At 41.1% G+C, this 26,624-nt stretch overlaps 1 protein-coding gene across 1 annotated transcript in view; it reads left to right on the top strand.

Moving 5' to 3' along the window:
• The window catches only part of PATE4 (prostate and testis expressed 4), a 172,319-nt gene extending 149,991 nt beyond the window's left edge, over window positions 1-22,328 (top strand). Inside the window, exons 2-4 of the mRNA XM_084782220.1 lie at window positions 18,973-19,101; window positions 20,756-20,866; window positions 21,902-22,328. Of these exons, the coding sequence (XP_084638346.1) occupies window positions 19,035-19,101; window positions 20,756-20,866; window positions 21,902-22,008 (285 nt within the window). The 5' untranslated portion in view covers window positions 18,973-19,034 and the 3' untranslated portion in view covers window positions 22,009-22,328. The remainder of the gene's footprint in view (window positions 1-18,972; window positions 19,102-20,755; window positions 20,867-21,901) is intronic.
• Window positions 22,329-26,624: the final 4,296 nt, after the last annotated feature.

Below are 26,624 nucleotides of genomic sequence, written 5' to 3'. Positions count from 1 at the left end.
CTCTCAGCATGGCATGGCCACTGCACTCGTGAATTCATGGCTGCTGTGATAACCTGTGCAAGAGCTACACAAGACCGGGTGTGCCAACAGTCCGTCATGGGTTCTGGAGGGACTCACAAGGTCTCCTACCTCCATGAGGAGTTACTGGCCGTTAATGCTTACTGGGAGGAAAGGATACATTCTCTTCAGTGGTGTAACCACTGGCAAATTGTCCATGCTCCTGTAAATGACCCATCATCCATGCCATATATGCAACCCTGATTAAACTCATTAACGCACCAAAGCAAAGTAACCCAAGAAAGTCCTGAAAGTAGAAAGATGATGGATTAGGGAAAGGAAGGGGATCAGCAAGGGCATGAGAGGGTAGTGGGGGCAGGTATAATCAAAATACATTATATACATGTATGAAATTGTCAGGATGGATCACACTATATGTGTAATTAATATATGTTAATAAACAAACAAAAGAACCCCAGGGTAAAGTGAGTTCAATTAGAAACCTCTGGACAAAGACAGGTGAGGTGCTACACCCGTAACCCCAGCATTGAGAAAGACAAGGCAGTAAGATAGCCATGAGTTCAAGGGTAACCTGGGCTACATAATAAGGGCCAGGTAATCTTGGGCTACAAAGTAAAACCTTGTCTTTAAAACGAGAAAAGAAGGAAGGGAAGAATGGAGGGAGGGAGGGAGGAAGGAAGAGAAGAAAGGAAGAAATAAAGGATGGGGGAGGGGGGGGGGGACAAGGGAAGGGAGCGAGGGAATCCCTGTACAGATAGCAAGTACCTTAGCTCTTTGCAATTCGATTTTAAAAAGAAAAACCACACTAAAGACTGACATAATGATTTGCTAAACATTACCGTAAAGCACGCTCTAGCCACCTTACTCTACCTAACTTGCCGAGCACTGCAGCTGGAGCACCGCTTAAGATCTGTAAATGTTGGAACCAAACGGCCTCTCAAGACATGAAATCCAGCGTCCAACCTCCATGCCACTTTCTCTGTCTCCATTAGAGAGTGTTCCCATATTTCTTCCTTATAAATTTATTTTAAACATAGTAAGTCCCACAACTATGTTTGTGGTACCAAGGAGCTATGAAGGGACAGATCCAGGCCCTGGTTTTAGCAGAGCAGGCAGACAGTAACGAAGTCACCACAAGCATGCTAGTGTCGTGTAACAGGGACTCCACATTCAGGAGGCTGAGATAGGAGGACAGCTGAGATAGATTATGGGTGAAAATGAACAAGTAAGAAGATGCTATTGAAGAATAAGTACTTGGCCAATTTGGCCACAATAATGAAAAATGCTGGTGCTCCCTTAAGTATTTCATTGAGAAAGTCACTTCTTACCTGGGTCTCGTATATGATATAGATAAATAGTGTAAATTAAATGATAAGTCTTGATCTCAATGACTAGAGCAGCACATACCTACAATTAATACTCGCTATTATTAGTATTGGTGTGATTAGTCCTCTCTGCCTGATGTCAGGGTGTGGACAGTGGGAGAGGGAGGAGACCACCTGCGTCATTACATAACCTGTATGCCACATGCCTGAGAGTGAAGCTTCAGCCCCCAATTAGGTTATAGGATTGATCCACTGAGCTATGCAAAACCAAATGAATACAGAAATTCTTTATTTATTTATTTATTTTTATTTTTTTGTTAATTTATTCTTGTTACATCTCAATGGTTATCCCATCCCTTGTATCCTCCCATTCTTCCATAGAATTCAAAAAAGGAGAAAAGTTAGATCTCTAAATGAGAGCTCTGAAAATCTCATGTATAACTTAAGAGAAGGACCCCTGAAGAGACACCACGTTAGAGTGGAGGACATGTAGAGGGGGAAGTTGGCAGGGTAGACTGTTTTGGATGCTGTTCTCACTGCTGTGACAAAATGCCTGAGAGAGGGCCTTAAGGAAGGGGGCTTGTTTGGGTGCACAATATGAGGGAGCAGGCCACCTTGTCAGGAAGGCATGGTGGCAGGACTTGAGGCTGCAGATCACATGCTTTCTGCAGGTGAGTGCAGAGAGAGGTGCAGCTGGCTCTGAGATCACTTTCTCTTCTGATATTTTAAAAAATTCTACAGCAGTGAAGTTCAGAAGGGTTCATGTAATTATCCCTACTTGTGGCATTTTTAATCATCAAATTTTGTCAAGGGGGCCAAGAGTTTGCCACCAAGCCTAACGACCTGAGTTTTATCCCCAGGACAGATATGGTAGAAAGAAAAAAAAAAAACGTCTCTTGCACATTGCCCTCTGTCTTTGGTGTGGGGCACATGCCTGTACATTCCCACTCTGTGACGTTCTTCTGGGTCACGGAACTTCTCTGTCCTTCTCTCTTTCTCTCTTCCTCAGACATAAGTGAGTCCGGCTCAGGGGACATTTGTTACTTAGGCCCTGCAGATGTTATGGCTGCCTATGATGCATTACTGGATACCGACGTGTCTCTTCCATCTCTGACTAACAACATAGCATTCCACTGTGGGCCTCACTGGCTCTTCGGGACTCCAAGCCTCATCTGCGGTCTGTAGTGCAGACCCCACCTTTGTGCAAACTCTCATGAATGTAGTTTTACTAAATGCCATTGTGGGACACAGAAAGATATACTAGGCCAGAAACACAGATAACCATGAGTTCTCCCATGGATAACCATGAGGGAAAAATAAAATATTTTACTAGTTTGGAAATAAAGAAAGAGGCATGTATGTTGGACACTGGCTTTCATGTCTTGAGAGGCCATTGGATTCCAATATTTACACGTCTTAAGCAGTGCTCCAGCTGCAGTGCTCAGCGTGCGAGGTAGAGAAAAGTAGCCAGAACATGCTATAGGGTGATGTTTACCAAATCCTTATGAGACATTTCATGCATTGTCATTTAAAGCTAGATAGTGGTTCTCAACCTGTGGGTTGCAATCCCTTGGGGGGGGGGGGCGATCAAGCAACCCTTTCACAGTGGTTGATTAAGATCATCAGAAACCCCCAATGTTTATATTACAATTCATAACAGTGACAAAATTACATTTATGAAGTATCAATGAAAATCATTTTATGGTTGATGGGGTCACCATTACATGAGGAACTGTATTAAAGAGCTGCAGCATTAGGAACATTGAGAAAAACTGGTAGACTCTGGTAAAATGTTGTCAAACATCACAACCTGGTCTCAGCTATGAAGGTAATTCTACAAAATAGGGTTTTTTTCCCCCAGAGTTTCTGCATCTAGGCAGGTTGTTTTAAAAATGAAAACCCCTGGACATCAGGTACGATGTTGTCAAATCATCACAATGTGGATATTTCCTGTAATGTTAGCGGTGACACTGTCAGGTATCTGGTCACACTTATAAAACAGTGCGTTACCCTCACAGAGGACAGGGCAAAGCAGACCCATTCCACATGAGCCTCTGGCCCTCAGGTGATTAAATCATAGCTGATGCTTGAATTAAGTGGAGACAACTCCATGGCTCTAGTAGGAAAAGTAAGCTGGTTTTTATTTATTTTGGCTGGTTTGCTTTCTCCTACAAACATGGGGATTTGGGATTAAGAAGATGAAGTCAGAGCTGAGTGATGATAATTGTCACAGAGTTAAGCAAATAAAGCCAGAAGCAGGTGGTGACATAAAGATGCATTTGCTTCTGAGAATGGGGTATGAGGAAGAAAAATAGTAGCAGGGAAAAGGTAAAAAGGAGCCTGGATCTGCTCAAGGAAGCAGTTGACACCTGAAGCGAATCTCCTGGGGACCACAGAAAACTCCGTTCAGAAGCTCTCATCCAACATCCCTTCCAGGCAAACTGTTTCCTTATTTCTAAACATTTAACCTTCCACTTAATTTCGTTATAAAATAACACATGCTACAAGTTTTAAATAATATAAGAACATTTTTTAAAATTTAATGCTCTGGCCCGTTTACTCTCAAGTCACACACTTTCTTGATGACCGGTTAATAAACTGATCACACCACCTTGCCGGGATTGTAGTCAACATGCTAGGTGGACAACTGTCACAGGAATCCTCCTCATGTGACCAAGGAGTATCAGGGTGGAGGCTGCACCAACCTCGCCTCGGAAGCGTTTTCTCTTGTGCCCTCTGCTGGAGCATGCATTCATTGTTACAGAGTGAGGCAGGGAGCAGGGCCTTGAAAGGCTTTCATTCATTCCATAGGTATTTATTGGCCCCACCTCCAGGCACTGGCCTAGGAGCTGTGAAAATAATTGTAGACATAATAAGTCTTGTTTCTACTCTTCTGATGTTTATATGCAAGCAAAAAAAATTAAATGAATAATTATAGCTGAGCAGGCAAGCCCATGACCATAATCTCAGCATTTAGAAACTTTGAGACCAGCCTGGGCTATAATAGTTATACCTTAGCTCAAAAAAAGAGGAGTAATTATAATGTGTGATTATGAACAAACAAATAGTGGTAGAAAGTATAAAATATAAAATGACAAGATGATTGGAGAAAAGCTCTGTGATAACGAAAAATCTAAATGACTATAAAATACACCTTTACACATGACTGTATGTATCTATCTATCTACTGCTACATATGTTTAAATTTTTATATCATTTACATGGTATCAAATTAATTTGTAAGTAAATGCCATGTGAATTATAATTGATAAATGAAACACAAATTATTTTCAGTTCTACTGTAACTGGACTTTTAAGAGACAAATATCCAACTGCAACAGCCCTACCTGTCTCACTAATTAATTAGAGAGATGGAGAGATACAAAAGAGAGAATATGTTCTGATTTAATTTCTGTTGCTGTAATGAATAGCATGTCCAAAAGAAGCTTGGTGAAGGAAAGAGTTTGTTCGGTTTTCAGGTTATAAAGAGACGCCAAGGCAGGAGCCCAAGGCAAGAGCCTGAATAAGAAACTACAGAGAAACACTGCTTCCTGACTTGCTCTCAGGCCCAATTCAGCTACCTTTGTTATGCAACTCAAACCCAACTGCCTGGGCATGGTATCACCCAGAGTGGGCTGGATCTGTCTACTTCAATCAGCAAACAATAAAATGGCTCCCAGGTGCTGAGACTAAAGGTGTGTGCCCAGCTATAACTGGGTCTTGAGGTAGAACTATTTCCAATTTTCAGAGATAGTGCCAGATTGATTTCCAAAGTGGTGGTACAAGTTTGCATTGCCACCAGCAATGGAGGAGTGTAGGTCTTGCTGCATATCCTTGTCAGCATGTGCTATCACTTGAGTTTTTTGATCTTAGCCATTCTGATAGGTATAAGATAGAATCTCAGAGTTGTTTTGATTTGCATTACTCTGATGACTAAGGACATTAAACATTTCTTTAAGTGCTTCTCAGCCATTAAAAGAAATTCTCGACTTAGCTCTGTACCCCAGTTTTGATTGGATTATTTGGTTTGTTGGTGTTTAATATCTTAAGTTTTCTATGTATTTTGGCTATTAGCCCCCTGTCAAAGGTGGGGTTGGTGAAGGTTTTTTTCCTGATCTATAGGCTGCCATTTTGTCCTACTGGCAGTGTCCTTTGCCTTACAGAAGTGTTTGATTTCATGAGGTCCCATTTATTAATTGTCGGTTTTAGTGCCTGAGCTGTTGGGGTCCTGTCCAGGACATGGTCTCCTGCGCCAATGAGTTCAAAGCTCTTCCCCGCTTTCTCTTCTATTAGATTTATTGTTTCTGGTTTTATGTTGAGTTCTTTAACCCACTTGGACTTCTGCTTTATGCAGGATGATAAATATGGACCTATTTGCATTCTTCTACATACAGACCTCCAGTTAAGCCAGCACCATTATTAAAGATACATTCTTTTTTCTACTGTATGGTTTTGACTTCTTTGTCAAAATTCAAGTGCCCATCGGAATGTGGCTTTATTTCTGGGTCTTCAATTTGATTCCATTGATCAACCTGTCTGTTTTTATGACAATACCATGCAGTTTTTATTACTATTGCTTTGTAGTACAACTTTAAATCAGATGTAGGATTGGTGAAGATCTTTTCCCAATAAAAACTACATGGTACTGGCATAGAAATAGACTGGCTGATGAATGGAATAAAATTAAAGCCACAGAATAGACAGCAGAAGTGGTTGAAAAGAGGGAACAAGCTAGGAGTGGGAACACGGAGAGAAATGAGGATAGAGATCAGACTTGGGAAGAGTGGGGACAGAAGGACAGAGGGCCTGGAGAGAGAAGAGAAACCATGGGCAGAGTGTCATCTCTGTGACAAGCTGGAGACCTAGGACAGGATAGGCTTCTGAGAAGATATGGGGGTGACTCTAGCTGAGACTCCTAGTAGCAGCGGTCGTGGAGACTGAAAAGGACACCCTCTAACTAGACAAGACTCCTTGTGGAGGGAGAGGGAACACCAACCCACTTACAAAATTTTGACCCAAAATTTACCCTGCCTACAAGATGTGCAGAGATAAAGATAGAGCAGAGATTGGAGGGAAAGTCCAACCAATGTCTGGGCTAACCTGGGGCCCACCCCATAGGAGAGAGCTAGCCCCTGACACTATTAACAATACTCTGCTATGGACACAGACAGAAGCCTAGCATAGCTGCCTTCTGAGAGGCTACACCCAGGAGTGGATACACACAGAAGCAGAGGCTTACAGCCAAACATCAGGAAATTTAGTGGAAAATTCAGTGGAAAAGTTGGGGGAGGGATAAAAGGACCTACAGTGAGAAGAGCTCCACAAGAAGACCAACAGAGCCAACTAACCAGAGCCAGGGGCGCCCTGTGGAATCTGAAGCACCAGCCAAAGATCATGCATGGGCTGGACCAAGGTCCTCTACATGGATGTAGGAGACGGGCAGCTCAGGCTTCATGTGGGTCCACTAGTAATGGGAGCAGGGGGTGTCTCTGTCACAGCCTCTGTTGCCTGCTTTTTGACCACTTCTCCTTGATGAGACTGTCTTGCCAGGCCACAGGGGAAGAGGACAAACTCAGTGCTGATGTGACTTGGTGAGCTTAGGCGGGGCTCCCTTTTCTGAGGAATAGGGGGTGGGAGAGAGGAAAAAGGAGGAAGGGTAGAACCAGGAGAGGAGGGGGGGCTATGATAGGGATGCAAAGTGAATAAATATTTTTTTAAAAAAAAGCTATAAGGGTTATAGATATGAGATATATTTTTGGTAAAGGGTTAAAGAAAAAAAAGAAATGCTTTGGGGTGAGATAGGATCTTGCATAGTAAGGTCAGATTGTTCCAAAATAGAAATAAATGAGAACAAAGTTAAAATATTAAGGAATGTTACAGATTGTGTATATTAAACTTAAAGAAAGTAAATATGGTTATAACTAAATTGATTATAATAAAAAGAATATCAAAAATTTTAAGTCAAAATTCAAACCCAAGATAAAGGTAATGTTTGATTCTCCACAATAGTCAGGTTTTAGTAATCTTCTTAAAATTCTTAGTAATTTTACAAAAAATAGCTGGCTTAGAAAAAGACAAGGATTTGTTTTTATCTTTTTATTAAGACAGTTAAGCCTTCTGATTAGGTTTTATATTTATTTATTTAATGTTTTTCCATTGGGCAAGCCTTCACTTGTTAGATAAACACTGCTTTACTAGTAAGAATTATTCCTGCTTGGAGTGTTCCTGACAAATATGCAGTTATAATGAAACTTACTTTATTGGAAGAACCTTTAAGTATATTTCTAAAATATGACCCATTACCTAAGCAGAATACTAATTAATTACTGACCAAAGCTTTGAATTTCTTCTAATCTATCCCTTTTGGGAAAGATCCATCATCTCAAAAAAATAACTACTACTTGATATTCTATAAAATGAAATGGAAACTATAAAGCCATCTTTGTAAAAGAAAAACACATGCCACTGTAAAGGACTTTCAAATATAATAGCTAAGAATTCAGAATTAGCTACTGATCCTTTTCCTAAAAGACAAAGTAAACAAATGACTTCGTCGACTAAAGAAGAGGGCGTCACATCAGACTCGAATGTGCACACTCTATCCACTTAGACTACATAGTCATGCTTTATTGTCATGGTGCTTTAAATCTGAACAGCTACAGGAACTGTGAGCTTGAAAATGCGTCAATAGAAAACTCCAAAACTGAAAGGCAAATAGAGAAGTGATGAAGAAAGAAGAGAATGTTCAATAACTCCATGATAATTACTAACACTTTATGTAATGGGAAGAGGAAGAGAGAGTGTAGGGACCGAGAGTCCTGCAAAACTAATTGTATATGCCAACCCACAGTCCCAGGGAGACCAGAGGACACCAAGCATATTTCCCCATCACTGCCAGCAACAGCACCAAGCTACATCTAGTTACACCATGGTATTTGTGCACAAAATTGAAGCACAAATGAAAACCTGAAAGAGGTCAGAGGTAAAAGTCAAATTACGTAAAAAGATACGGTTTGAGAATTACAGTGAAGTTCTCTTCAGAAAACATGCAGGCAAGAAGAGGGAAACAGTTAAGATGTTGAGAGAAGAACATTAACCTGGAATTCTGTCGTCTGCAAAATGATCTTTCAAAAATAAAGAGATTTTTTTTCAAAATATTCTCAAACATATAAAAACTAAGAGAAATTATTTGCAAGTAGTTCTGCTTTGCAAGAAAAGTTAGGAAAGTTCTTCAGAAGGGAGAAAAGCTATATGGCCAGGAACTCGGAACTACATAAAGCAAGAAGTATTCATGAAGGAATAAGAGAAGATAAAATAAGAACTCTGATTTTTCATAGTTGATCTAATATCAAACAATTTGTTTGAAATTATAACACCAACAATGTATGCAATTACATGTACATTTACATCTATCACATGTAATAGATAAATATTCAGATTACATGTGTGAAGTGTATGGAAGCACTGATATGAGGGGATATGAGAAAAACGAGGATCATTTTCCTAGTACAAGATACTCATGTTACCCGTGAAATATGTGTTATTAGAAATAAGACATGGATTAGTTCTAAATACATAACAGAAACATGAGGACAAACACTTTTAAAAGTTTAAAAAGAAAAAGGAAAAAGGAAAATAACTAATATGCTAAGATGAAAACAGAATGATACAAAAAGTTTGATCCCACAAAGTCACAAAAAAAAGAAAGAAAAATAAGAACAAAGCACATAAAATAAATAAAATAACATAAATATGGTAAGTATTAATCGAATTCTGTCATAAGTCACCTCAAATATCAATGATTTCAGTGAATGAACTAAAAGATTTCCAGAGAGCATCAAAATGCAAAACCCAGTTGTATGCTGTCCATATGATGTCTCTTCATAAGCATACTGGCTGATTGATTGATTGACTGAATTCCTGATTGCTATGCTGGGTTCAATCCTTTGTGCATATTAAAAAGCATTTTACCACTGGGATACATTAACTAAGCCTAGATATCTAAGATTAATGTGTGAAGAAAGGTATCCCATGCTAGCACTGATCTGAACAAAACAGGCTTATGCTTGAATTTCAGACACAGCAAAGGACAAAGCAAGAATAAAGTTTTATATAAAAATATAGAGGTCAATTTTGCAATGAAACATAACATTAAATGTGTGCACCTCACAACTAATCATAAAATGAAAGTCAAATATATTGCACAGTCTTCTCAAGTTCACACAAGACATACACTCAACTGCAAGATAGAAAAGGAAGCTCCAAGGACAGCAGGTTACCAAGAAGAGACTTGATACCCTATGAGCATATACAAGGGGAGGTAATCCCCCTCAGGACCAGTCATAGCAGAGGGGAATAAGGGGAAAATGGGAGGGAGGGAAGAATGGGAGGATACAAGGGAGGGGATAACCATTGAGATGTAACAAGAATAAATTAATAAAAAGAAAGAAAGAAAAGGAAGCTCCAGCATCAGTTATCTAAGCTTCTACCTAAGGAAGCATCAACAAAGACGTGATGTCAAATAAGCACATGAAACACGACCCACATTATATCCATCACAAAAATGCAAATCCAACTATTAACATGCCATGATGTCATCATCTATTAGAACAGTAACAATTCAGAACACTGACCATACCATACCATACGTTAGCCTCCAGGAAACTGATAATGAAAACTATGTTAAGACTCCACCTCATCCCAATTGGAATTTCTTAAATTTTTTATGTGTACTGGTGCTTTGTTTGAAGGGACATCTGTGTATCATGCATGCCTGGTGCCCACAGAGGCTCCTTGAAACTGGAGTTACAGATGGGTGCTGAGACTTGAACCACAGTCCTCTAGAAGAGCAGCCAGTGCTTGTAACTGCTGAGCTATCTCTCTGGTCCTGCAATGGGATTGTTGATCACTAAGAAAACAAACATCTGATAAGGATGCAGAGAAAAAAACATAAACCCTTATATCCTGGTTTTTATGCGTTAATTGTGTAGCCTGCAACTTTGCTGAAAGTGTTTATCAACTCTAAGAGCTTAGGATGTAATCTTTAAGGTTGGTTAGATATAGAATTATGTCATCATCAAGTAGGGGGACTTTGACTTCATAGTTCTATTTGTGTCCCCTTTATTTCCTTCTTTTGCCTTATTGCTCTTAGCTAAAACATTAAGCAGTGCGTTTGTCCTTATTTATACTTTTCAAGAAATTTATTAGAGTTTGGTCGAACTTTTAGAGCCCCAATCTGTGACTAGTATACTTCACTCTCCATTTCATTGATATTACCCAATATATTGCCCTTTTACAATTTGTGGTTCTCCTGTCTTCTCATGTGATGATTTTCACAAATGTAAAAGCAGTGTTGTATTTCCATGTGAATGGAGCTGCTATGAAAGACTATCCAAGGCCACAAGTCACCGGCTCTCACTTATCAGTAAGCCTTACAGTGGAAGAGGGATTGAGGGGAGAAGTCAACAGACTGAGCACCATAGGAGAATAAGGGAATGGAGACACTTAGAATGAGTGGGTGAAACATACCATCTTCCAAAGTAGGCACTCTTCAAAGGCTCCACAGGGAAACAGATTTATCCAAGCATTTTGCTATTGATGGCATTCAATAAGCCTCCTGAGAGCAAAAGAAAATTCTTACAATTTCAAATTCAACTATAGTCATTTCTTTGTGTGCCACTTTAAACATTAGCATTCTTTCTTTCAGGAATCACCAAGTGTTCCTCCATTTACAGGGATTATTTACAAACAAACTAAGCAGCGTGATTGTACTCAGTATGGACAGAGACAAGGATCAAGCATTATCAGGCATTTCATCAAGTGAGGCTACCTGGGAAATGTGCTCACCGTCCCCCTTTGTGATGTGTTCCCGGACTAGTCACTTAATGTTACAGATCATAAGATCACATTCCAGATAGGATGTTTCCAAGAACACAACATCCCTGCCTGATTTACTCATGCAATCCCAGGAGAGTGCTCACCCTAACCCCACAGTTAATGGAAAGTCACTGCACAGAGCACACTACTGTGTCTTTGTCCTAGTTGTTGTAAAATTCTCTCTAAAGTCAAGCTAAGTCTCTGCCCTTAACATTTCTACTCATCCACTAATTTCCCACCTCTACCACTCAGGAAGTTTTCATTGATCCCTTTCCTAAATGTGAGGCTTCCCGCTAAACTAAGCCACTAGTTGAGGCCCTCACAGACAAGTGTGTCCCGAAGACTTGGCTGTTGGGGATGGGAAGATAATCAGATTAGACGATCTTATCAGGGAAGCCTCTTTTCGAAAAGAAGGACTTTGGATGGCCACTCAGTATTGGATGGCCAGTTAAGGGGCTCCTCCCTGGGAAGGACTAATCAGCCTTCTCACATCAGCCATGATGGCCACTCAGTATTGGATGGCCTGGTAAGGGGCTCCTCCCTGTGAAGGACTAATCAGCCTTCTCACATCAGCCATTAGCCGCCTATAGTGCTTTGTCTAGGAGTCCCCATGACATTCTCCCCCCCCCTCCACCCCATTCTACCTTAGCATGTCTACTGGTGTTCTCATCGCTCACATCTTCTATTGGCAGCCATACTGTTGAGGTATCGTGTATACAGCTTAGCCACCCCGAAATTACATACACACAAGCAACATTAAAAGGATTCAGTAAAGTGTATTTATATGTGTGTAACAATAATAATCAAAGAACAAGGGGTGAAGTCATGAATTTAAAAAGTGATGGGAAGGATGTGAAAAGGGCTGGAGGGAGGAAAGGGGAGGAGGGTGTTGTAATTGTATTTTAATTAAAATAAAATTTAACAAACAGGAAAAAAGTTGGGGGGGCACTTTGAAAACCAGTAAGGAAGAAAAGACAGTTAATGAAAGCACCAGAAGAATAGCAAATGTCAAAGAATAGAGGTTTTAAATAATTGGATAGACTGTTGAAGTAGCAGGTATTCCCGGCTGCCTAAATGAAGAGGATACAGGGGTGTGAGCATCCACGAAAGCCAGGCGGAGAGAGACACACATCTTATTGAAGAATACCATTTGGGGAATCAGAGGGGCCCACAGAGATGGTGTCATGATCTTGATTCTGAGAGTATGTAGTGGACAGTGTTTTAGTTCCTTCCATTGCCATCAATGTGTGTGTGTGTGTGTGTGTGTGTGTGTGTGTGTGTGTGTGTGTGTGTGTACACACATACATACATATATGTGTGTGTGTGTGTGTGTGTGTTTATGTACATGTGGATGAATGGTGTCTAGAATCTCGGCACCTTCAAATAGGGGCCTGAGGAAGATAAGTTGTAGCTAGGATCTCCCCTGGGATGCTGCAGAGCCTCTAGCAGAAAGCTGGAAAAGGATAGGTGAGCAGCTGGAGTTGAAACCACCTGTATCCACCAGCACAGATGGATAAGCAATGTGCTACCAGCACCTAGCTGTGTTTACTGGGGTACCAGCTGTGTCTAACCCCTTTCAGGAGCCACCAACCCTGACATCCTTGCATACATCCTCTAATATCCCTTAGAATGGGACAAGGTGAATCTACAGACAGGTAGTCCTTTTTACCTATGGGAGACACAAATACTAGAGGGTTTTGCTAATGTGAAACAGAAACTGGAGGAGCCCTTTGAAAAATGTTGCCTGGCTAATGGAGACAGTGGGAAAGGTAGTTCTGAGCTCTGAGGTTAAAGATACCGTTTTAAAGCAACTAGCCTTTGAAAATGCTATGCCTGCTCATCAGTCATTACCGAGACCAATTAGAGAATCTGGAAATATTTGTGATTTTTATTAGAACATGTACTAAAGTCACTCCCTCATATCCCCAAGATATAACTACTACAGCTGTTTTGCAAGGCCAGACTGTTGGCATATAAGCAGCCTGCCCCTAGGTTGCTTAGCAACCTCTGACATCATCACCTGCCTACCACTAGATGTGTGCCAGGGTCCCAGGATAAAAGGACAAGCCCGCCATCCATCGCTCTCTTACTATGTCTCTTACTCACTCTCTTCCTCCTCCTCCCCTTCCTCCTCCTCCTCCTCCTCCTCCTCCTCCTTCTTCTTCTTCTTCTTCTTCTCTCTCTCCCTCTCTCTCTCTCTCTCTCTCTCTCTCTCTCTCTCTCTCTCTCTCCCTCTCTCTCTCTCTCACTTTCCCTCTCTCTGCCTGTCTCTATGTCTCTGTTCCCTTGGAGTGTTCCTCCCTCCCCCACTTTCTTTTCTCCCATGCTTCTACAATATATCTCTCCATAAATGTGTGCCATCTCATTTTTAAACCCTAACAGTCTACTACCCAGTTTCTACCTAATCAAGAGAAAGGAAAATCTGATCAGAGGGACATGGCTTACAAATGCTTTTCAGGGGCTGGAGAGATGGCTCAGAAGTTAAGAGTACTGTCTGCTCTTCCAGAGGTCCTGAGTTCAGTTCCCAGCAACCACATGGTGGCTCATAAGCATCTAGAATGAGATCTGGTGCCCTCTTCTGGCATGCAGTCATATATGCAGGCAGAATAATGTATACATTATAAATAAATAAATCTTTTTAAAAAAAAACAAATGCTATTCATGTGGCAAGCCTGGACATATTAGCAGACAATGTCCCAATAGGACAGGAGGCCCCACGAACTTTATTCAAGGCACAAATCCAAGCTTACCTCCTTCGCTATGCCCTCGCTGCATGAGAAGATCCCACAGGAAGAGGGAACATGGACCCAACTTTCATAAGAATGGCACTCCTTATCTGATACCACTGTATACCTTATAAATGTAAGAACACCATTGAACCAGAGGAACTGGGTGAGGAAACCACCCCAGGTCCCCCCAAATAACAAAGGTGACCCAATAACCTAGGACAACCAATCCACTTGTCAGCAAAAAACTAATCAGCAACTGCAATGGGCAACTGAGACTGCACCTCTGTTTCACCTCTTTACAGAAAATAAATATGGTCCCTGGGGTGATTGATTCTGATTTCACTGGAGAAATTGAAATCATTATATAACCTCCCACCAAAACGGTTTAAGTCCATTCAGAACGGAAATTTGCTGAGCTGCTTTTACTCCCATATCAGGGCCTTAAGTAACAAGCAAACAAACAAACATTGAAATAGCTTACCGAGGTCACATTGAGCCTTCCACTAGCCCTTGGAACATACCAATTTTTGTTATTGAAAGAAATCAGGCATGTGGAGAATTTTATAAGACATTATAGAAGTAATTGACATTCTAGAAGGCATGGGAACCCTTCAGCCTGGGCTACTGTCACTCTCTGTCATTCCAAAGATGATAATATTATTGTCATTAAGTCTCCATAATCTCCTTTTTACCATTCCACTGCATCCTTCTTACTGCCAACACTTTGCCTTTTGTTTAATGTCACTTAACTTTCAGAGGCCTTATTAAAGGTACTAATGAAAAGTGAGTCCTTAGGGTATAAAAATAAAAATATATAAAAAAGGTAGCCCTATCCTTTGTTAGAAAATGTGGATATTGCTATCTTACAAGTCTGTAAAGTTTATTTTTATATGTATCTTATTCACCATATGGATGATATTTTACTTTCTTATAAAGATTGAGCTTATTTACAAGTGACCTTGCAATTCATAGTGGAGCAGCTGAGCTCATACGGACTTCAAAGGGACCAGAAAATGTTCAGATACAATCTCATTTTATGTAGTTAGCCCCCACCTTCTAGACTGTCTTAGATAAAGAAACATGGAAAAAAGTAAAAATAAATAAAAGAACTGATTTGCAAAAAAAAAAAAAAAAAATAGAGGTAAAAACATGCCTCCTGCTGCATAATTTTATTTACAGCCTGTTCAGACAGACACTAACAAATAACAATAGAAGCTCCTATATGCTCGGGAGCCCTCAGCCCCTCCTTCCTTGTTGTAGCTCAAAATAGTGTTTTCTCTTGGTACAAACGCCTAAAAAAAAGACAGCTCAGGAAAGGATAATAATGTATGGGGAAAGAGGTTAACCTAGGAGGAGAAATCTAACTTCGAGAGGGGAGGCAACAAAGTACCCTAATTCTAACTGGCCTCCCCACACCCCCTCCCTGCCCCCACTCCCTGAAACCTATTCAGAAGTGTAAATAGAAACTAAAAAGACACTCATGAGATTTACTGCCATTGTACTGGGCCCTCACACATTAATACACTTTTAGGATGGGAAATTCAAACTAGCCCTACAGGACCAGGTCATTTTACTGAGGGAGGGAGGGAGGGAGGGAGGGAGGGAGGGAGGGAGGGAGGGAGAAGGAGGTACAGCAGCTCAGACTAATCCAGTTCCCTAGGATTGAAAGGACTGCTGCCTTCCCAGAGCCACATAGCTCTGAAAAGCTAATACGGGACTGGTAGGGACCTTAAGCCCCCAAAATCAGAGGCTTATTTATTTATTTATTTATTTATTTATTTATTTATTATGTATATAGCGCTCTGCCTGCATGTACACCTGCAGGCCAGAAAAGGGCATCGGATCACATTATAGATGGTTGTGAGCCACCATGTGGTTGCTGGGAATTGAACTCAGGACCTCCAGAAGAACAATCAGTGCTCTTAACCACTGAGCCATCTCTCCAGCTCCTGGGCTTAATTACTTTGATATAATATTATATATGTCACTTCAAAATGGAGCTACTTGGAATGAAGGGGCTTTATAAGGACTATTGCTTAACTAGATCCCCTCAATTTCTACAGCTAAGGGAGGGGCTTTGAAAGCACAGGTTGAATGCTGCTCTTCACCCCTGATCTCAAAATTTTTAAATCAAACCTGCTAGTCAATAACTGCCTCTGAGCACAACCCCCTAAGAACACACACACACACACACACACACACACACACACACATATATGTATGTATGTATGTATATATATGCCTATCCCAAACGTCTTTAAAATATCAATTGGATTTGTCTTTAACACTATCTACAGCTAAGTTACAGCTTAGAACCAGCCTCATCCTGCTATCCATGACAATGTGTACCTTTGGCTCTCACTCAGAGAAGCCGCTATGGCTGCTGTCCTATCAGGTCACAGGCAGCCCAGCTACCCAGGCTCCACCTGGAGCTGCAAGGTTTGACTCTAATGACAAACTTTTCTGGGTTCAAGAAATTAAACTATATCGTCCAATATCCTTTATGCTACAGACTAACATGATGTTTTCTCTCCTGATCCCAGAGAATAAATTGCAAGCTTGGGCCATTGCCTTCCACAGCAGCACTTGCTTTCACTGATGGGTCAGCTTCAGGTCAGGCTGCTTTGATTCCTGAGGGTCATAAAGAACCTTTCCCCACGCAAGAAACTTCTACACTGTGGGCTGAGCTGACAGCAGTAGTCACTGCTTTTTAAAGTCTAAAGACAGGCAGCTCAGCAGAGCCATGCGTTCTCATGTATCTGCACCACTGTCTCATCTGGGGAGGCTTTCAAAGCTATGGAGCAGCACCTGTTTTACAATGCTGACTATGCCAAGAGCATTAGAAACTGTTTGCTGTTTGTACTTCAAAAGACTTTTTTAAATGATATTTAACTTTTAATGTTTCACACTCCACGGGCCTCTGTGTCTGCAGGAACAGGCTCTTGTGGGACAAGCTCATCTGGCCTTTTAGGGCACAGATATCTAGAATAGAGATACCCATCTCCTCATCACAGCCTAATTCATGCCTTATACCTCTGTCAAAATAAAAGCCCCACTAACTGGACAATAAAAGGAACCCGATGTATCATTCCGGGAAAGCTTTGTTTGCACGTTTCCACAGGACACTGATCCACCTTTATGGATGCCAGACCAATTGATTGTGCCAGGACACTCCCTCCAGCTTGAAGGCAGAGATTGTCTCCTGCCTCAGCCATCAACATTTCCAGCCTGTGTCAGATACTTCATTAAAAGAAGACCCTGAGGACCGGCACCTGCATCCTCTACCTGTTATGAACTCTGGTCCTGTTATTGCAACTTTTGCTATTCTACACCCTGGGGTTACAGGGGATATAAAAATCACTTAATATGGCTCTATGTATAACATTTTCTGTTAAAAAAATGTTATTTAACTATAGTGCATGTTTCACCATGATCCCTAATGTTCTTTGTCATTGTGTGTATTACTACCTGTTATTCTCACAGTTTTGAAATGAGGACTTTGCTATGCACGCATTAGAATGGGTTGGTACTGCTTTTTTACAGTCAGAGAGATTTACTACTGCAGTTATTCTAGATAGAAGGTTCTATGAGTCAGCTTAAGATACCTCTCTAACTCAAGAGAAACGCACTCTTAGCCCCATGTAGTTTCCGTGACTCAAATATTCCCTTAGCACTGACTACTCAGGATAGAAATGATTAAGGTTTTAAAAAATGCAATTAATGCTTTAGAGCAAATTATCTTCTACATAGGGACTCAGATTCAAAACACGAGATATGTCTAATTACCTCATGTCATGCTAATTATAAATAGATTTATGTTACTTCCTGACCCTATAATGAGTCAGAGGTGTCTTGAGATCAAATGCAAGCACACCTATGAGGTGTTTAACATAGTTCACAGCTTGCTATTAATATGTGGACACTATAGTCTCAGTCATCTTCAACTGTCTATAAGTGTTTAAATCTTCTGTATGATCTACCCAGAGAGAGATTCACACTTCAATTAATTATAAGGGGTGAAATGCTGCTACCCTATGTGCTGGAGCTGGTCTGTTAAGGTCTTAGAATGTGCCACATACTTAATTCCCACAAGAGGACAAGGCTGACAACAAAAGAAAGGTAATGAGACCTGCTAACTAAAATGGGGGGTGGGGGTGGGAAGAGTGCACCCCACCAGGGATGGCAGGATCCCTGAAGGAAGTAAATCTCTCTGAGAAGTTAGGGTGGCCACAAATGTAACAAATATTAAATTTTCTTCTAGAACTTTGCTCTAGAATGGAGCTGAATGGGTCAGAGTGAGGTTGGGACCAGGCCAGTTCATTTTCCTAGAGTGAACCTCAGAGAGGCAGGCTCTGTGAGACAAGGCTGAGTGTGGAGGAGGCATGGTCCCAGCTGTAGTCCCCGAAGAGCCAGGGCAGGGAATACCCAGACACTGCTCAGATCCCGAGAAGGAGCTCACTGGAAATGCCTCTGAAGAAGCACCCCCATTTCTTCCTTCACCCTTCAATGCCCCAACTGTGAGAGTAGCTGGGAACCTTGAGGTATCCCAGAATTCCAGCAGGATGAGATGTAGAGCTTCCTAAGGAGGAAAGATGGAGATGTTGGAAGACAGGAGCCTGGGGAATTGCATGTGGACTCTCAGGAGCAAAACCTCTGCTTCCCAGTGACAAACTGGAGACTTTTCCAGCATTGGAATAAATACCCTGTGCAGGAAACCTTCATGTTGCGTGTTCTTTCTCTGGAGTCTTTTCAGTTCCGAGCCACCTTTTCTCATTTCCTAATCCTAGGATGAGCAGGCATTCCCCACTTAGTGTACAGAGAAGCTTCTGGAAGGATCAGAGAACATCGTCACACACTGGCATACATAGAAGCTGAGATAAGGGAGGGGAAGCTATCTGATCAGCTGTAGCTGGACACCGCGCAGCCTGTGCTTCCCACATTATCATACATCTGGTTTCTCAAACGTAAATAGAAACGGCATTTCCGCCTTGGACCTATCTGAGAGATTTCTTCCTGTTCTCCAGCTTTATAAAGGGAGCAAGTGACGATCCTTTACAATATCTCAAACCACCTTCTATCAGCCAACATGAATCCAGTGACAAAAATCGGCACACTGCTCATCTTGACCTTATCTGTTCTCTGCTCCGTGGAGGGTAAGTGTCCACAAGGGGAGTGGAGGGAGGTTTTGGGGGTGCTAGTCACTAAACCACTACCCTTCAGTCTCACTAGGACACTGCAGCTCACACCTGAGGACTGAGGGTCTGGGCATTAGAGAGACCACATGCAGCATACTAATCAAGAAGAAAGTGGCAATTGCAAAGAAACAGAACAAGGATTTTCAGACCTTCCATTTTTGAGTTTTTATTCATTAGTTTCCATTTTATTTTCCTTTTTTTTTTTTTTTTTGAAACACTGTTATGCTGTATTCCACACAACACTCCCTCCCCCTTTTTTCCTCTGGTAACTTCTTCTCCATGTATTTTGCAGGAATCTTTATTTACCTGATTACACCCAGGCTCTTCAAAGCTTAATACTACTCATACAGATTCCCTTCAACTCCCAAGGCGCCAATTACAGTTTACAGCTGGAAATACCCAGATTCACTCCTCAGGCAGATCTCTCTTCTGAGTCTCTAGTGAATGCATACCTCCCTTGAAAGTCAGCCTTGACACATAACTCTCCCCCATGACTAAATGAAAATTAACAGCCTGTTCCTATTCTTTCTACTTATTAAATGCACTCAAAGTACAATGGAATTTCTATTTTGTCACCATTTTGATATTAAGAAATGCTAAGCCATAAAATATTCAAGAAAATGTAGGACTCTTCTTTTACCAGTAAGGGAGAGACCTGTCTAACATACCTCAAAAACATAGAGTTCTTAAAAAAAAAAAAAAAGACCACATGAATTTGAAAATGATCAAGGAGGGCTGTACAGGAGGGCTTGGAGGGGGAAAGTGAGGAGAGAAATGGTGTAATTATGTTATAATCTCAAAAAAATAAAAAATAATACAAAGAAAAATTTTAAAGTCCTTATGGCAAAAAACAAAAGGTCAATTCATATTGTGAATAAATATCTCACATTCCTGATATATAATGACTTCCAGTAAAAATAATCTAATACACTAATAATCTAACAAAAAATAAGTTTTAAAAAATCAACATTCACTGTAAATACAGATAGGGATTAAATATACAAAAATTGTTCAATCTCACTCCTTATATAGCAAGAAAAGTACAAAAGAAGCTATTGACTAACATGATACAGCGTCCTAGTTGTAGAGAAATAAGAATTGTTTAGAGATTGATAACAAGAGAGTATATAGCTTCATTTCCTTTAGAGTGTGTCTTGCAAATCTATCAGAATAACAAATTTTAGCCAGAAATTCTGTTTATATGAAATTGTATTACAGATACAACCACATGTAAATGAAATTGCTTTCAAACAACCACATCATACTGTACTTCAGTTGTGAGCCTAACCTTTAACAGCTGAGCTGTCCTTCCAGACCAACCTCATTATATTGTAATGAAGTGTTTTTATATATAACATATTCGATTCCGTTTTTATTTCATCTTCAAGCATAAGCAGGTGCTCGTCAGGTAGCGCAAACAGTGCCACCGTTATTTTAATCATCCTCCAGCTTAATTCACAAAGCCAGGTTGAACGCCAGCTGATGGAGCAAATGAACGGTGTCTATAGTCTACGTGTAACTCTGACGCCTCCCGTTGATCTTGGACTCACTCGTGCCCATAGCCCTGAGTTCCTCCTCAGCATCCTATTCTCTCCTTATTCAACAAATGCAGGCCTGATCTGCAATGTCTGTGAGAGATCAGCAAATTCAAGATGTAAACTTGCCCGGGGCACGTGCTTAGCAAAGCTTGGTCAGAGATGTTCTACCATATCCTACTTCTACGGTAAGTGGTGCTGTGACGGACTCCAGCACGCCTTCAAAAGACTATCGGTCCTGTCGGTGCCTGCGAGAAGGAACTTCCGCACTGTTTAGCCTTGCTAAGCCATAAGGCCAGGAATAAGAGATGTGGAGGGAGGAAAAGAGCACTTTCAAATTTACCAGTGAGAGGCTTGACATCTAGAGTCAGAGTCAATATGGGCACGTGACTCTCATTTTTTTTTGTTGTCGTTAGTTCTTTTAAATTTATTTATTTATTAATTCATTCATACTGTATCTCAATTATTATCCCATCCCTTCTATCCTCCCATTCCTCCCTCCCTCCCACTTTCACCCTATTCCCCTCCCCTATGACTGTGACCGAGGGGGACCTCCTGCCCCTGTATATGATCATAGGGTATCAAGTCTCTTCTTGGTAACCTGCTGTCCTTCCTCTGAGTGCCACCAGGTCTCCCCATCCAGGGGACGTGGTTAAATATGGGGCACCAGAGTTCATGTGAAAGTCAGTCCCCACTCTTCACTCATCTGTAGAGAATGTCCTATCCCTTGGCTAGATCTGGGTTGGGGTTCAATGTATACCGTATGTATTGTCCTCGGTTGGGGGCACATGACTCTCAAGGAGACTGAGAAGGGGATCTACCATGAAGGGGTTTTTCTCTTGGCAGTAGCTTTTAGAAAGTTGTATTAAGCTGGGTGTGGTGGCGCATGCCTTTAACCCCAGCACTTGGGAGGCAGAGGCAGGTGGATCTTTGTGGTTCGAGGCCAGCCTGGTCTACAAGTAAGTCCAGGACAGCCAAGGCTACACAAAGAAACCTTGTCTCGAAAAAGAAAAAGAAAAGAAAAAGAAAGGAAGAAAAAGAAAAGAAAGTTGTATTAAGATAATCTCCTCCAATATGTATAATGGGCTTCTTTATTTTTAGGATCAAAGCATGTGTACTCAAGGCAATTGTGTATGTCTGGCTGCAAGGAAATGCAGACCTACAACGGAGTGAAATTGACTTACATAATGTGTTGTGACAAAAACTTGTGTAATACTTTCTAGATGGAGAAAAGTCTCTTGAAGAAGATCATCTTCTATTCAAGATCCAAAATTACAAACCAACCAATATGAGGATCTCGCTTTCCTATGCTGTTTCCACTCTGGCCTGAGATCCCAGAGAGTAACAGAGGCTGTGTCCTCACTTCAGTGAGGGGCTCCTTGAACATACCATTAGACCCTTAAAATCATGACCATTGCAAAAACAATCTCACAAAATAAACCATATTACTTTACTCTTCCAGTTTGCAATGTCTAATCTATAGTTTCCCAAAGATATTTATTTTAATCTCTAGAAAATGCGAATACTGCTATACGTGGCAAAGGAGACATTGGAGATGTGATTAATGATCTCAGATGGAAGGCTATTCCTGAATTGTCAGGATGGGTCCTAATTGCAAGTACAAATGTCCTTATAAAGTAGAGTGGCTGACTATAAAAGAGACAATCATTGTGTAATGATGGAAGCAGTAATTGGAGTGATGTACCTTGAATATGAACCTGGGGGCGGGGGGGGTCATGAGCCAAGAAATACAAAAGGCCACTAGAAGGCTGAGAAGGTCAATGAAATTATTTTTTCCTCAATGCCTCCAGAAACCAGCCACACACTGCTCCTTAAATGTATCTCTTATTTCTGACTTCGGGATTCTACAAATTGAATAAATGTGTGTTGTTTAAGCAGTGAAGTTTGTAGTCATTTGTCATATCAATGATGGGAAATTAATACAATCCCAATAAGCGTCTAGAAATTAAAAGTGTTGGTATTCCTGACCCCCTACTGGGAGCGGGGGAACAATCTAGAATCCTTTGTTCCAGACTTAGCATGACCTGCAAGTGGAAATGTGTGAGGAGTAGCTGCCGTGAGTGAGTGAAAGGTTAGCCTTTAAAGTTCAACCTCACATGATGCAGACAACCCCCAGATGTGACCTTGAAGCTAATAGTCCCTTACCAGTTTCGAACGCACTCAAATATGTGTTCTAGCAGATGAACTTGCAGTTTCATATACAAGCTGTGCCTTTCTAGCTCTCCTGCAGGTTAGTGTCTGTGCACAGAGTTTTGGCTTGGTTTTAATGTGCTGGTGTTTTTATATTCAGGCCCCTACTCTATTGTGGGAAGTCAACAATGCACTGTTGAGGACACATGTCCATTATTATTTTTCTCCATGGAGTACATTTTTCTAATATGTTTTCTAAATTATTCACTTCTTTGTGATATTGTTTTATAATAGATTGAAAAAGAAAAATCCACTGCTACCTACTAATCTCTCTCACACAAGATTTCTGATACCAAAGGCATGGGTCCTCTGCATCTCCACTGGACACTGCAGAGTGTCCTACAACTTACCTCACCTCTGATGTAAAGCATCAGTTTCCATTCTACAGAGCACGGGGCAAGCCACTTTCCCAGCACACAAATGCACTCTTATTCCCTGGCCCAGCAGCACCCAAACTCCTTTCGTTGGAAATTTTTATGTAAGATTCGTAATACATCAGGGATGCAAATTAAGTCATCAACTGCTGGTGATGAATTCAACCTCCAGTCCCTCTCCTATCTTCCCAGAGATTGGGAATGGAGGAAGCAGACTAAAAGCTCTACATCTCAATCACATATTAGTTGGTTCTCTCATGACCTGTTGCAGTAAATGAAAAAGTGGCTAATAATGTTTATTATTAAATGCCTACAATTATTATTAACCCACTACCTTAAATGCCAATGTCAGTATCAATAAAAGACACAGATACCTGATAGGTTTTAGATAAGCCTTAGTATACCTGGGGCTGGGCAGATATTTGGCCCTCAGCTGCCTCGTCTCCCAATACAATCCCAGCCCAGGCCATCTACTTTAATCATTTCTATCTGGGCTCAGCTACCTCATCTCCCAATTCCCCAGCCCAGGCCATCTACTTTTTAATCATTTCTATCTGGGCTACTTCCCATCTGTAATCCCAAAATACTTGCACATTCTTGCCATTTGAGCTGCTTCTCTCCGTACTGTGCCTCAGAAATAATTCCTCCTAGCCACATGGTTCTCTTCCTTCTCCTCTTCCTGTGCCTGTCTCCTCCCATGATCCTTCTGTCCCCAAAGCCCATGAACCTTAGCTCTGACCCTCACTTCTGCCCTGCCCAGGTGTGGGCCTTTTATTGGCCAAATAGAGAAGCGAGGTTACACAGGAATACTTGGGGTACGTGATGATCTGCGGTCTTGGGGGTGCTGGTGAGGGCAAGCAATTAACAACCACAAAGCATATAGACCATGCAGTAGCAATGACCAGTCCCAGTTATTCAAGTGTCCCCAAAATCATCTTCCCAGTGTAAACTCAGGTATGGCTGAAGTCTATTATAAGTAGCGAAAGAGATGGTTCAGGAGTTGAGACAAAATGCCAAATACTATAACAAAAGGTGTTCCTGTTACTTTTATTACTTAGGAAATCACAGCAGTTTATTTTGTGCCAGAAGCAATGCATAAATACAAAATAAACTGCTCTTCAAGTTATGGTGGGAAACACCCCCACCCCACCCCCTTCAAACCTACTGCAAGCTGAAAATACCATGCGGATAAAAATGAATATGCGTAGCCTAGAGATCAGCATAGATCAGCAGCACAGTGCATAGAAAGTGCTCAACATTTACTTCCTGAGCATGGTGATAGCTGGGGGCTATGTTTTCCTGCTACAGCTCAACACTACAAAACAACATTAAACTTTGTGTCATTCACCCGGGGGGGGGGGGGGTAAAAAGTCAAAATTCAAAGTTTGGTGTCTATCAAACGGCATCCTCTGACCTTGTCATAAAGTCAAAAAGTCTTAAGTTGAGCCATGATCGGGAGGAAACTATTTGTATGGATTGCGTGTTGTATCACTTAACATGCTATTGCGTTTCGTTGCCTATACAGCCTAAGTGTATCAAAATCCATATGTTGTATCACTTAACATGCTATTGTGTTTCATTGCCTATACAGCTTAAGTGTGTCAAAATCCATATGTTGTATCACTTAACATGCTATTGTGTTTCATTGCCTATACAGCCTAAGTGTGTCAAAATCCATATGTTGTATCACTTAACATGCTATATTGTGTTTCATTGCCTATACAGCTTAAGTGTGTCAAAATCCATATGTTGTATCACTTAACATGCTATTGTGTTTCATTGCCTATACAGCCTAAGTGTGTCAAAATCCATATGTTGTATCACTTAACATGCTATTATGTTTCGTTGCCTATACAGCTTAAGTGTATCAAAATCCATATGTTGTATCACTTAACATGCTATTGTGTTTCATTGCCTATACAGCCTAAGTGTGTCAAAATCCATATGTTGAAACTTAATTTGTAATATAATAGTTGAGAAGGTGACGACTTCTTTTTTTCTTTTTTTTTTTTAGATTTATTTATTTATTCTTATGGATATGGTGCTCTGCCTTCATATACACATGCAGGCCAGAAGAGGGCACCAGATCTCATCATAGATGGTTGTGAGCCACCATGTGGTTGCTGGGAATTGAACTCAGGGCCTTTGGAAGAGCAGGCAGTGTTCTTAACCTCAGGGCCATCACTCCAGCCCATGGTGACTACTTCTTAAGAGTTGAGTTTTCATTAACAGGAAGGATGGCCTTATAGAAGAATTCAGAAAGTGCTTTTTGCCCTATCCAATCTGGAAGAATTCAGCAAGAAAGCATCACCTGTGAAAAGGGTGAGCTGTGGGAAGGTTTGAAACCTGACTGTGCCTTCATCTTGGACTACCCAGCCTCCATCACTGAGAACAGCAAATGTGTGTTGTCAGCATATGTGCTGATATTCTTGCACTAGGATCCCCAAGCTGTTTAAGATAATTTTAATTTTTTTTAAATGACTACCATACCATTTTATAACTGGGGCTCTGAGGATGACATCTATAGCTGATTAGAAACACCCATTCAGTGTGACATGTCTTTGTCTACTGTCAGGCTCGGTGCTGCTGTGACAAAAATGTGTGATAGGAACTTAAGGGTGGAAAGATTTACCTTGGCTCACAGTTTCAGAGGATTTGGTCCACAGTCACTTGGCTCCACTAAAGTGGGAACCATATAAAGCACAGCATCATGGCAGCATGAGTAATGTGGTAGCAGAGATCTTTTTACCTCATTGCAGACAGGAAGCAGAACAAGAGACAGGAAGAGTCAAGCGACAAGTTACCTCCAAGGACCTGTCCCTATAACCTAGTCTCCAGCACCTCCCAAATAGCATACCAGCCCAGTACCAAGGCTTTAATATAATACATCAGTCTGTGTAGGGCATTTCCTATTCAAATCACAATAGTCTACTTCCTGCCCATTATTGCTCTCTTCTTAATTACATGGAACTGGATGCCTAACAAGTACATTTTCTAAGGCGAGGAGTAACTAACATTAAAGGCCTTTTGGAAAAGCCATATAGGGACCTATTACCATAGAATCTTCTTTAAAATATGTGGTGGGGGGTGGTGTGGAGAGAGAGAGACAGAGACAAAGACAGAGACTGAGAGACAGAGAGACAGAGAGAAGGAGGGGGAGAGACAGAGACAGACAGACAGATACATAAAGAGCCAGAGTTTAAACAGAGTTGTGAGTTGTCCTATAATGGGCCAACAATGCCTTTACTAGACACAACAGGCTAACAAATAAAAATACAGCTGAACAAGGAGACAGCTTTAGCTAAGCTTGTAGGAGCAATCTCTGGAAGGGAGCAGTCTTTAGGCTGTAAACATCCTGGGA

This window comes from Acomys minous, assembly GCF_964271855.1.
Source record: "Acomys minous genome assembly, chromosome: 5".
NCBI classification, from domain to species: Eukaryota; Metazoa; Chordata; class Mammalia; order Rodentia; family Muridae; genus Acomys; species Acomys minous.
This window is presented reverse-complemented; position numbering and strand designations above follow the sequence as displayed.